Source organism: Leuciscus leuciscus (assembly GCF_965113295.1).
Source record: "Leuciscus leuciscus genome assembly, chromosome: 3".
Taxonomy (NCBI): domain Eukaryota; kingdom Metazoa; phylum Chordata; class Actinopteri; order Cypriniformes; family Leuciscidae; genus Leuciscus; species Leuciscus leuciscus.
In genome coordinates this window covers 66,711,278-66,724,905 of record NC_138727.1, presented here as the reverse complement: position 1 = coordinate 66,724,905, position 13,628 = coordinate 66,711,278, and the positions used below count along the sequence as shown (strand labels likewise).

The following is a 13,628-nucleotide window of genomic DNA, read 5'->3' as shown; positions in this document are numbered from 1 at the left end:
TGACAACACACAACTCTACCTCTCATTCCAGCCAGAGGATCTGACAGGAGCTGCTCGCATCTTGACCTGCCTGACAGACATTTCTTTCTGGGTGAAGGACCATCACATTCAACTAAACCTTGTGAAGACAGAACTGCTCGTGGTCTCGATCAACCTAACACTTCGGCACAACTTCTCCATTCATTTAGGTTCATCATCCATAGCTGGGTTTCCACTGTCGGGCCAAAAGAGGGCGTGCTAGTGTGTGCCAGGGCCAGTCGCGTTTCCACTTTCATATTGAGATAGTTAGTGTTTAATGATGTTGTCACAGAAAACAGGTAATCAACAAACATTTTTCGTCATAGTTTTGTGTGTGTGAGTGCGCAAGTACCTTGCGGTTGAGGAAGTGGCTGGCGACGCGACACAGCATCAGCAGACTGTCCTCCATGTGTGTCCACGCCACTCTCTGCCTGGTCATCTGTAGAAGAGCACGCTGGTCCGTCTCGTCCTGGGCCTGACTCTGCCTGCTCGCTCGCACTGACACACACACTTCCTGATGAGCTACATGACATCACCACCGTTTAACACATCAACGTTCTGTCAGCGCCAGTACCTTTCTTCTTCTTGCGTGCCGGTTTGCTGCCGTCCGTCTTGGGTCTCTTGCGTTTGAGGTTTCGTCCTCCACACACCTCCTGGTTTCTGCTGGCCGGCTGCGAGCTCAGACGCACCTCCTCCTCCAGGACAGCAGGGGGCGCCACCTTCACCCCTGACCACCACACAGAGACTCATATTCGGATATAACACAAGGGCTGCGTCTGAAATCGCCCCCTATACCCTTAAATAGGCCACTTTTTGAGGGGACAGCCATTTGTAGTGGTGTCCGAAACCGTAGTGGACATTCCTGAGTGCACTCATTCAATCCCACAATACACCGCAATAACGAGTGTGTATGCTCTCTGATGTATGCTCAATGGCTAGAGAATACCCATAATGCACTGTGAGAGTCGCGCGCTGAATGAATTCCCGCGTCTGACCAGAAGATGGCGCTGAATCATCCATCAATTTTCCAAACCGCTGGTCCAATGTGGCTACAGCATTATATCATACAGGTATAAATTCCTTTTTAATTGATTATTAGATCGTTTAATCACGGTTTATTTATGCTAGTTTCTATGACAGAGTTCAAGATAAATCTCTGCATTACTACTGGATCTGCCAGTTTGCTACATTTTAAATGATTATTAAGCAGTACAAACTATGGAAAAGCTGCAGGGCTTCCGGCGCACTCTGTGTCCGAATTCACTCACTCGTTTTCATTCACTCCTTCAGTGGACTAAATTAGTGGACTAATGTAGAAAATAGTGAATGAGGGTATAGGGGGCGTTTTCGAACACAGCACAGCTCAGGCGTCTTAATGCTTTGATTGACCAATAGGGGCTTTCGCACCGGATAGTTCTAGGAACTCTGTTCTAGGAACTCGCCACCAGGGTGGTTTCGCGAGAACTAGTGGTTCCCATAGGAACGTTTTCCTGGTTGCATTCGCACCGCCAGTAGGAACTCTGAAGTGACGTAAGACACGCTTGTTGCTGTGACTTTTATTTTGACGGCGCTGAGAACGACTGAGCTCACAGTGCTCGCATTCTCATTCTCTGTTCATTAGTTTACGATCTGTCTGACAGTCCTGTCTAATACGTTATTAGATAGAACTGTTATACATATAAAGTAGACAGTGATGAAGAGTTATTAGCGTATGCCGTGTGGTTGATGTCCAGTGTTGCTGAGCAGAAATACATAATCATGTTTCTCTTGGTCTCCTCAAAGGTGCGTTGGATTTTCTCCTCAGTGTAACAGTTGAGAGGTCCATCTATCACTGTTTTACATGTTCGTAGAGTTAGTTTCCGAAGTAAATATGTAGGCTATAATCTGTGTGTTTACACAGCCTTTTTAAAAATGGCAGGTGCCAGTGTTTTGCGTGCGTTTGGCCAATCATAGTTCCATCACGGATAGCTCCTATAGTGCTGGTTTAGTCTGACTCTGAAGCAGGAGCGAAATTAGTTCCTCCAAAAGGCGTTCCTATAATCTCTAGGAACTATGAAGAGGTTCCTCCGGTGCAAAAGCCCCTATTTACAGCACGGCAACAGTTCTGAACGTGTGTGTGTGTGAGTGTGTGTGTGTTACCGGTGAGCGTAGCCGGTTTGGGCGGAGGGTGTTTGGACAGCAGGTTCCTCAGTCTGACGGTATGATGCGTTCCTGAATCTTCAGTGCTCTGACAACATCACAAACTCATTAACACACAGCGCAACAGTGCTGACATCACACACGTGTGTGTGTGTATGTGTGTGTATACCTGTCTGTTTTGGTTGATCAGGTGACTGGTCCACGTCCAGTTGCGTTTCAGGTGGCTGAAAAAGCATGAGTCCAGTCCGCCAGCACCCTGCCCGTCGCCTGGGGTAACGCCATCATCCACCACAACACAACTGCCCCTAGCAAAAGGAAACACAAGCGAATATGACATCAGCCAATCAGCTGACAGACTATCCAGCCTGAGCCAATCAGAACGGCTGACTCACTGTAGCGTGTACAGCAGCCTGGTGTTGTTCTCCATTGTCACGGTGACATCAGACTCCGCCCCCTCAGCGTTACTGTCTCCAGGACGCGGTCGGATTACACCTGAAACACACATTTGTGGTTACAGTACGGTTGTTCTATTCAGGCTGAGGGTTTGGCACAGTAATGTTGCGGTAATGTTGCAGTTGTGTTGTTTTTTAGGTTGAGGGTTTAGCGCAGTAATGTTGCGGTACTGTTGTATTTAGGTTGAGGGTTTAGCGCAGTAATGTTGCGGTACTGTTGTATTTAGGTTGAGGGTTTGGCGCAGTAATGTTGCGGTACTGTTGTATTTAGGTTGAGGGTTTAGCGCAGTAATGTTGCGGTACTGTTGCGGCTGTGTTGCATTTAGGCTATTCCCAGCTTTCATAGCAGCTGAATGAACCAACCAACCAAACTCTGACTTCACACCCATGAATGATACAGCACGTTGTGTGTCTGTACCTAGAGGTGTGTTGAGACACACACACAGCAGGTCGAACCAGTAGTTCTCCACGTCCTGAGCACTGCTGAACACATAGTGTCTCCGCTCAAACGCACGCATTGTCTCGATGGCCCTGTTATAGTGCGGGTCACACACCGTCGTGTCCACGATTTTAGCCTTGGTCTTCAGGAAGACAAACACCTAATACAAACATGAATGTATTATTGATATAATACACACAATAAACATTACCTATGAAGTGATCATGTGACTGTGGCCTCCTGCTCACCTGATCTTTATCCATGAACTTCTCCGTGGGCCCGAACTGCAGCAAACCCATAAAACACAACCTCTGGAGACTCTCGTGGAAACTGAAGATGTACTTCCTGTGTGAGGGACATCATCATCATCACAACACTTTAATCAGCATCTGAGTGTGTGTGTGTGTGTGTGTGTGTGTGTGTGTGAGAGAGAGAGAGAGAGAGAGAGAGAGAGAGAGATAGTGTGAGAGAGATAGTGTGAGAGTGATTGTGTGTGTGTGTGTGTGTGTGTGTGTGTGTGTGTGTGTGTGAGAGAGAGAGAGAGAGAGATAGTGTGAGAGTGATTGTGTGTGTGTGTGTGTGTGTGTGTGTGTGTGTGTGTGTGTGTGTGTGTGTGTGTGTGTGTGTGTGTGTGTGTGTGTGTGTGTGCCTCTTGTGCAGCAGTTGTCTCTTTATATCAGCAGGGAGGAATCTGATCAGATAATGTTTCTTCACTGGATCATTCAGGTACTCCTCCAAACCTGCAACCTGAACACGTATCATATCATATTTATCATATTCAAATGATAAAAATCAAACAAAATTTTTTAGACACATATCACTATTGTACTGTAAAATAAAAACGACAATGACAGGAAGCCCTAAAGCTTTTCTTCTGATAGTCTTGATGTTGTTTTCAGGCTCTACTAGAGCAGGTTCCCTTTCGAGGCGGTAACTTCAACATAACGTCAGCGTGACGTATACGGGAACCACTCCCTTCTCCACTTTTGCTGAAATCTGGTGGGCTAACACCAGCTGGGGACAGCTGGCCAATTGAAGCGAAGCATGCAAAAACTGACAGGTTCGTGGGCAGTATAAAACACATGGGCAATTACGTCAGAATCTCTTTCTTCACGCTGTCATTGATGAAGCTGCACCTGAGGACTAGTTAAAGGGATAGTTCACTTTGAAATTAATTTTTGGTATGTTTTAGCTTACCTCAAAGGCATCCAAGATGTAGGTGTCTTTTTTTTCGGAGTAGTTTCAATTTTGATATTTTTAGGTCAAACCGTTCTTGTCTGTCAGTCATATAATGCAGGTCTATGGTCACTGTCTCAAAACAGCATGCACAAAGTCCAAATTAAACAATTCCCCATCGTCCAAATTAAACAATTCCCCATCGTAAGTACACATTGATGGCTTAAGACACGAAACGAGCGGTTTGTGTGAGAAAACGAACAGTATTTATATAGTTTTTGTCCTCTTGTAAACACACACACCCAAATGATCAGAGGACGCGGGTGCTTCGGTCTGCGCAAGCGCCGGAAAGCGCCGGAAAAGGTCAGAGGGCGCGGGCGCTTCGATCTGCGCAAGCGCCGGAAATTATCTCTCGTGAATCCACACTGTCTATTACTATTATTATTATTATTAGGCTAGTAGTAGTAGTAGTATCATTGACTGCACCCTTATGAGTAGTACACATAGTTTCACATTGGTTTGACTAGCAGCTGCTTAGTATAGGCTACACATATCTTCTCTTCTTATAACATATCTTATAACTCTCTCATGTAAAACCATTCTTACCAAATATATGGTGCAGAAATACATTTTATTGCTCATTTCATGTAATGCCAGCTTTACAAATACAAAGGACACATACAAAGACGTTGTTCACATACCTCCGTTGGATGAGAAAACACCATAGGCACAGCTGATGATGTCAGTACTATGCGATCCTCTCCTTGGTTTATAAAATCATCAGGGGAAAAATGATCGCTGCAGACCCTCCTCAACTTTAGTACGTTTATGGGTGTGTTGATATCCAGCCGAAGAGCGATCAACCATAACTTCAAGAGGGAAGGATTATAAATTGGGAATTCGTGAAAACTCACCACTCCCGGATGAGTTTGCGCGAGCATACGAAATTGTTTTCTTTTACGTCGGTTTAAACATCCTGGATAAGCGCAAATTAGAACCATTTCGATTAGCCGTCTTACCTACAATCTCTGTTCTGTGTAAACAATGAGTGACGTACACGCGCGAGAGATTATTTCCGGCGCTTGCGCAGATCGAAGCGCCCGCGCCCTCTGACCTTTTCCGTCGCTTTCCGGCGCTTGCGCAGACCGAAGCACCCGCGTCCTCTGATCATTTGGGTGTGTGTGTTTACAAGAGGACAAAAACTATATAAATACTGTTCGTTTTCTCACACAAACCGCTCGTTTCGTGTCTTAAGCCATCAATGTGTACTTACGATGGGGAATTGTTTAATTTGGACGATGGGGAATTGTTTAATTTGGACTTTGTGCATGCTGTTTTGAGACAGTGACCATAGACCTGCATTATATGACTGACAGACAAGAACGGTTTGACCTAAAAATATCAAAATTGAAACTACTCCGGAAAAAAAGACACCTACATCTTGGATGCCTTTGAGGTAAGCTAAAACATACCAAAAATTTATTTCAAAGTGAACTATCCCTTTAACCTTTGCAGGATTTGTGCGGGCTCCATCGACCCGCCCCACACCTACGAGTAAAACTGCGCCGCCTGCCTGGGCCTGGCCCACTGCCGGTGTGCACTCGAGAGGGTTCTTGCTATTACGGGGTCGAGGCCCACTGCCGCCAGAGAGCCGCTGGTGGGCCCTCCCCCACCCAGGAACGACCGTGACGACGAGGCCTGGGGCCACAGTCCTGTGCCGTCGCCTTTTCACGGACGCGCTGGACTCGACGCGAAAGGCTCTGGTAAAAAGGAAGTAAGTCTAGTATCTCCAGTTGAGCCGCCGCCAGGCTGCACATGGTAAAACCGCGCGCACGTGTCTAAAGGGACAAGGCGGAAGACCAGGGTCAATACTGTATTTTTCAGTACAGCCAAAGATTCAAGTAATTCTGGTGTACTTGACCTTCTACCAGGCGCCTCTGCGCTCTGAGATGGGGAGTTTTTACAAAATGGGGATCTGTTCCACGCTTTCTACAGCACAGAATGGATAGCAGGAGTTTGCCAAGATGTATGTGGCCGCTATTGCTGCTTTTCGTTCCCCGGTTGACAGGCAATGGATCGGTAAGCACCTCTTGCTCTCAGCGAAGCGCATTGGAGACTTACACGCGTTCTCGGTGAACGACGATTGCATCTGTTTCGGACCTGGCGACTGCAGCGTCACTCTCCAGGCGAGACCAGGCTACGTTCCGAAGTCACTCGATACACCGCTCAGAGCACAGGTTGTTTCCCTGCCCGCCTTATCTGCTGACACTCAGAGCGCTGTTTGCCCTGTCAGGGCTTTGCGGATGTACGTGTGCTTCACAACGGCCCACCAGTGCTTGCTTCAGACTCTCATCCACACACGACTGGTTTTGGGCATTTTTACTGTGTGTAAATCAAGATAAGCAGTGGCACAACAGCTCATACGCTCATTATCTCCAAATTATGACCAGAAATAGATAAATATTAAGTCTTCTGTTTAAAACAAATAAAGAACTGTAGGAGAATGGTTATTATGCACAAACAGCGGGAAACTCTGTATATTTGAGCCCAGGGCTTGAATTTCGGCGCGGGAATGCGGGTATTGCGCATAATTTTAATAATTCCCGCAGGTCTCCCACTTATAATGCGGGAAATTCCCGCAAACATTGATTCACTTTAGCCTGTAGGTTGTATTAGTAAATTAATCCACACAGATTATAAAATCAAATCAGTCATTTTAAAACTGTCTGCGAGACGCAATTTCTCAAACCGCGCGAGTGATTCAGTGGTGCTGCGTCTTCTATCAGCTCGTTAAGAGCTGCAGGCGATAATACACTCCCACGTTTCGGGAGTCAGGATGGACGGAGTTGTCACTTGCATAATCGGGCCAGCATTGCATCATGAGTAACTAAAGTTTACCATTTGCACGTCTTTTTAAGTATTACCAGTTTAAGCATTCACGTGATTTTAAACTCTTCGATACGTGCGCGCTGTCTGAGAGATGTTTCTCTGCACACATACATAGAGTAAAGCCGCCTCACACACAGCTCGCGGGTAACCAAAGTTATTTTTCGTGGATTATATCGCTTTAACAGTCAAAAACATGCGAAAATTATGTCAATTTCGGTCTTGGTGAGTATCCTCTAAACACAGTCGTTATGTATTAAGCATAAATCGCACGTGACCGTATAATGAAAACGTACTCGGTTACTAACGTAACCTCGGTTCTCTCTAGAAGAGGGAACGAGTACTTGCGTAAGATATCTTACGCTAGGGGAAAACCTCTTTTCCTCGAGATATTGAAGCCAAAAATTATCCTTAATTTTGCAATAATGTAAAACGCATTGCAGCAGCATGCAGACATGGGCGAGACAGCTCGCGCGCCCATTGGCTGCTCTGCGGCAACTGCACCAGCCTATCGATAGAGGCTCATGACGTCAGAACCAATGAGGGCGCTTCGCGCCCATTACGTCATGTCCCGCCGAAATCGGGTGGGGCCAGGGCTATAAATACGGCCCAGAGAGGCTGGTTTGGTCAGTTTTTCATCGCTGAAGCGAATCAGAACATGACGCATGCACGGCAAGATACGCAAGTACTCGTTCCCTCTTCTAGAGAGAACCGAGGTTACGGTAGTAACCGAGTACGTTCTCTTACGAGAGGTCTCTCGTACTTGCGTAAGATATCTTACGCTAGGGGAACACAATGTAAAACGCCGTGCGTGCTTGAGACACAACACTAAAGTCCCAAGGGCAGGTGCCCGGGGCTCATACACTGCCTAATCACAAGGGACTCACAGAGAATCCGGGAAGAGGGGCTAGAATAGCATCATTCCTGTAATATAGAGCTCTGATAAGAGCATATTATATCAAGTGTTCCACACAGCCAGGGCGAACACGGCCTGGACTGATAGATATGGGGGACTTACGCACTGCCCACAGAAGTATATATACGATCAGTGATCGACGCTCTAGCGGTTTCAGCATCCTGAGCCGATAGGATTCGGGCGGGCAATACTGAAAATTTAAACCGAGAGCAACCTAGCTTGTAAAGCGGGAACCTCGAGGTTATAAAACCTTATAAATGTAGACGGGGAGGCCCAGCCTGCCGCCATACAGATATCTTGCAAGGCAATCCCACTGGACCAAGCCCACGACGAGGCCATGCCTCTTGTGGAGTGCGCTTTGACACCTATCGGGCATTGCAGGCCCTTGGATGTGTAAGCTAGCGCTATAGCATCAACTATCCATCTGGATAGACTCTGTTTTGACGCAGCTAGTCCCTTAGAACGTCCGCTGAACAAAACAAAGAGCTGCTCCGTTTGTCTGAAAACAGATGAGCGAGACACATAGGCTCTTAACGCCCTGACCGGGCAAAGGAAGCCTGCGTCCCCTTCCTCCTCAGATACCGGCAGGGCCGACAGGGAGATAACCTGTGCCCTAAACGGTGTGTTGAGGGATTTAGGAACATATCCGTGCTTTGGTTTGAGTATGACTCTCGAGTCATTCGGCCCAAACTCCATACACGTCGCGCTCACTGAGAGCGCTTGCAAATCCCCTATGCGCTTCACTGAAGCGAGAGCCAGAAGAAACACTGTTTTGAAAGACAAGAGTTTCAGGTCTATTGACTGTATTGGCTCGAATGGGGCACCTTTCATGGCTTCCAGAACCGTGGAAAGGTCCCAAACGGGAAATGAGGGTGGTCTGGGAGGGTTCAGCCTCTTAGCTCCTCTAAGGAAGCGAATGACCAGATCGTTCCTTCCTAATGACTGGCCAAGCGGTGGTTCAGCGAACGCTGCTATGGCCGCCACATAAACTTTGAGCGTGGATGGGGTTCTGCCCTTATCCAGAAGCTCTTGTAAAAAGGAGAGAACCTCCGGCACCCCACAGCGTGAGGGTGAAGTGCCTCTCGCTGTACACCAGCTAGTGAACACAGACCATTTTGAGGAATAGAGCCGCCTCTTAGATGGAGCTCTAGCCTGCGTGATCGTGTTTAACACTCCCGCTGGGAGGTTAACGGGTACCCGTTGATGGCCCACACATGTAGGGACCAAAGCTCCGGGCGAGGATGCCAGATCGAGCCGTTCGCCTGCGAGAGGAGAACCCTTCTCACCGGTATCGGCCACGGGGCGGTACTCGTCAGCTGCATCAGGACTGGAAACCAGACTTGGTTTGTCCAAAATGGGGCGACGAGTAGCACTGGGCATCCGCTCTCCCTGATTCGCTCTAACACCTGGGGTAGGAGCGTGACAGGGGGAAACGCATAGAGCGGGACGTGAGCCAGCGCATCCCTGCTCTTGGAGAAGAATTCCTGACAATGAGCGTTCTCTTGAGACGCAAATAGGTCTATTTCCGCTCTGCCAAATGTCCTCCATAGCATTTTGACTGTCTGTGGATGTAAAGACCATTCTCCTGTCGGCAGATTGTTTCTGGACAGTCTGTCTGATCCCACATTCAGATGGCCGGGCACATGCGCTGCCCTGAGCGAGCGCAGATTGTGCTGAGCCCAGACCAGGAGGCGTTCCGTCAGCCTGTGAAGGATTCTGGATCTGATACCTCCTTGGTGATTTATATAAGCCACCACTGACATGTTGTCCGAACGGACCAAGACGTGGTGTCTTTTTATCTGGGGACAAAAGCGCCTCAGCGCGTTGTCGACTGCCATCATTTCCAGGCAGTTTATATGCAGAAGCTTTTCCCGTTCCGACCACTGGCCGAATAACGGTCTGCCCTCGAGCAGCGCTCCCCATCCCGAGGTTGAGGCGTCCGTAGGCACCACCTTCACACTCGAGGAAGTCCCCAGGCTTACACCTGACCGGTACCAGTCGGTCACTGTCCAAGGTTTCAGAGCTGCGACGCATTTCTGATCGACCTTGAGGCGCGCGAGACCGGAGGTCCAAGCTCTGCGCGGCGCGCGCTTTCAACCAATACTGCAGCGGGCGCATGCGAAGCAGACCCAGCTGAAGCACTGAGGATGCTGAAGCCATGAGACCCAGCATCCTTTGAAACTTTTTGAGCGGGACTAAAGCGCCGTGGCGAAAAATCTCTGTCATGCGCTGAATACTTAGTCTGCGCTGCGGCGACAGCTGTGCTGTCATAGACAGCGAGTCCAGATCTGTGCCCAGAAAAGATATTTTCTGACTGGGAGACAGTGAACTCTTTGCCCAATTGACTGTGAGACCTAAATTCTCGAGGTGATCGAGTAATATGGTCCTGTGTTCTATGAGCTCCGACTGTGATCGAGCTAGAACCAGCCAATCGTCCAAATAATTCAGCACTCGTATGCCTCGGAGCCTGAGGGGTGCGAGTGCTGCATCCATGCACATCGTGAATACGCGAGGTGCCAGGGATAGGCCAAATGGCAGGACTGTGTACTGATATGCCTGGCCCTCGAAGGCGAATCTCAAAAATCGCCTGTGACGTGACGCTATTTGTATTTGAAAATAAGCGTCTTTCAGATCTATCGACATGAACCAGTCCCCTTGGCAAATTTGCGAGAGGATTTTCTTGGTCGTGAGCCTTCTGAACCGTCGTTTCAGAAGTGCTTTGTTTAGTCGTCTTAGATCTAAAATGGGTCTGAGACCTCCGTCTTTTTTGGGTACCAGAAAATATCTGCTGTACATGCCCCCTTCGCTCTGAGCTTGTGATAGGGGTTCTATAGCCCCTTTGCTCAGTAACTTCGCTATTTCAGCCCGAAGTAGGTGTGCTACTTCCTTTTTCACCGTAGTATCGATTCGCGCCGCTTTGCGTTGCGGGCGTCGACCGAACTGTAGCGAATAGCCTCTTCCTATAATGTCTAGCACCCACTTCGAAACCCCGGGTAGCCTTGCCCATGCGTTTGCACGAATGGCTAGGGGTTGAATGCGAAGCGCGCTCTGGTCGCTCAGCGACAGAGGGGCTTCAGTGTGCTGCAACATAAGCGTCGCGCTTATGACATTTGAGGCAGGGGGCGCGCTGATAACAGCGGGCAGATTGCCCGCGCTCGACTCCTCTGCGGTGGTCAACCGAGAGGGGGAGGGCTGGGCGAGTCCCGTAAGACCTGTCATGTCTATGTGTGAATGTGGGTGTGGGATAGCGGGCACATTTACAACACTGAGAGCATTGTCTGCCTGAGCAGAGCGAATGCATGTTGGTTTCGTTTTACAGAAACCTTGAGACATGCAGAACGTAGTGTTTGTGGACACTGGGCAGTGGGCACATTTACCACATTTAATGCGCAATCGATCTGGGTCGATTTCATGTGCGCGAGCCCTGTGCGACGGGCTGTGTTTCTGTGTAGGAATGAGCACTGGGCAGTGGGCATTTTGTCTACACTCATAACACCATCGGCCGTGGCCGGAACACCAGAAAATACACTCTATGGGATTTATCTGGGTAGCCGTAAAGCGGCGTTTGTGTGCAGGCAAGCGGGCTGTGTCGCCGACTTGTTTACTACAGAATACACTGGAACAGTCGCATTTACTGGAACTGAACGAGCGAGAAGTTGCCATAGAAACAGAGAGCGTCAACATGCTGGCGTTTGTTTGCAGGCGTGCGTGCCTTACAACAGGCTCGCTCACTGCAGTATGACATTTCCAGTCGCCTGAACTTCAGAGGGGAATGAGAAATGTGTGAGAAATAGAATTCGGCCCGGCCGCAGCGGGACATTATCACTCTTTTCTCCTTTCGCCAGTGACGCACGGGAACCATAGAAACGGTGTTTGGGTGCAGGCGAGCGGGTTGTACAACGCGCTCGTTGGCTGCAAAATGCACATCTGCAGTCGCCTTTCAGGGAACTGACAGAGCGAAGCATTGGAGGCATAATTAATCTGCCGTTAGACCGAGATTCGAACACCGGTCTCTCGTGTGAAAAACCAAAGATTCCGCCACTGAGCCACAGGGGGGAACACAAAGGCTTTCAGATGCACGAGCATATAAGAGCGTCAACATTTCTTCAGGCGTTTGCTTGCCGGCGCTGCAATATTTATATTTCCAGTCGCCTGATCAGGGAACTGAGAAATGTGTGAGAAAATTCAGGTCAGTCCAGCCTCGGCGGGACTAAAACGCTATTTTCTCCTTTCGCTGGTGATTGACGCGTGAATGGGGCGCAGAGGCAGGGTAGCTTTCTTGTACGTAAAGAAAAACTAACCCCGACCGTCCGCTTCCAGCCTCCCCTGTGAACGGCGCATTTTGCGCGGCTCGAACAGAGGGAGAGAGAAAGCTAACCCCGTGACCGTCCGCTCCTGACATCCCCTGTGAACGGCGCGGTTTGCGCGGCTCGAACAGAGGGAGAGCAGGTATCATCCTTCAAGCAGGCAAGGCAAGCGGGCGCACCGGCGGGCTTTGCGGGTTGGGGGGGAAGGGGCGTCTTGAAAAAGACGCCCGGCTCTTTTAGTGCAATGAGAGTGTGTGTCGCGGCGGCGAACACACACACATACACAAAACACAGTAACAGAGAAAAGGATATGTACGCCGGAAAGCGTCAGCAGGAACGGCGACTGAAGGCGGCGAGTTGTCGACCGGCAGCTTCAGATGCAGACTAATCCCGCTGGGTGCTTGCAATCAGACGGCGCGGCTTCCTCTCAGGATCCAGCGATGCGTGAGCCCGCTGAAGAGATGAAAAACTGACCAAACCAGCCTCTCTGGGCCGTATTTATAGCCCTGGCCCCACCCGATTTCGGCGGGACATGACGTAATGGGCGCGAAGCGCCCTCATTGGTTCTGACGTCATGAGGAGCCTCTATCGATAGGCTGGTGCAGTTGCCGCAGAGCAGCCAATGGGCGGGCGAGCTGTCTCGCCCATGTCTGCATGCTGCTGCAATGCGTTTTACATTATTGCAAAATTAAGGATAATTTTTGGCTTCAATATCTCGAGGAAAAGAGGTTTTCCCCTAGCGTAAGATATCTTACGCAAGTACGAGAGACCTCTCGTGAGAGACCTCTCGTAAGAGAACAGAATCCGTGCACTAGCTCTTAAAGGGACAGCAGCCATATGTGTCTGTCATTAATTTGGTTGTCAAAACAACAAAACATAGCTTTCATTTTAAGGAATCAGGATTAATAGCCTATGTATTTAATTTAGTCAGGACTAAAATACTACCCAGTGTTATTTTACATTTGATTACTTTATTCAGTCTCTGTATTTCTGAATACTCGTGTTAGACCTAAGCAAAAACTTCTCTCTTTATTTCTCTTTATTGGTATCTTTATTCTATTGTATTTATTTGTGCTACTTTTTTCAATTTATTTCCAAGATTGAAATCAAGAATTCCTTGTGTTGTGTAAATTCTTAAGAACAAAATTACCCCATTGTAAAAATGCGATGAGTGAGCATACATTTAGGCGAAATAAATGTAATTAAAAAAAAAAGTCTAAACTCCCCTCAAATAAAAAATTCCCCCCCATAAGAATCACCTAAGGGGGGATTTCCCCCCCATTTTCCAAAATGAA

General features: G+C 48.5%; 1 protein-coding gene across 1 annotated transcript in view; it reads right to left on the bottom strand.

Moving 5' to 3' along the window:
• gtf3c1 (general transcription factor IIIC subunit 1) overlaps positions 1-13,628 on the bottom strand; it is a 54,356-nt gene that overhangs the window by 20,195 nt on the left and 20,533 nt on the right. The window contains exons 17-24 of the mRNA XM_082164329.1: positions 3,698-3,795; positions 3,297-3,393; positions 3,028-3,208; positions 2,550-2,649; positions 2,327-2,462; positions 2,158-2,245; positions 593-745; positions 371-516 (exon numbers count right to left, since the gene is read on the bottom strand). Coding sequence (XP_082020455.1) covers positions 371-516; positions 593-745; positions 2,158-2,245; positions 2,327-2,462; positions 2,550-2,649; positions 3,028-3,208; positions 3,297-3,393; positions 3,698-3,795 — 999 coding nt within the window. The remainder of the gene's footprint in view (positions 1-370; positions 517-592; positions 746-2,157; positions 2,246-2,326; positions 2,463-2,549; positions 2,650-3,027; positions 3,209-3,296; positions 3,394-3,697; positions 3,796-13,628) is intronic.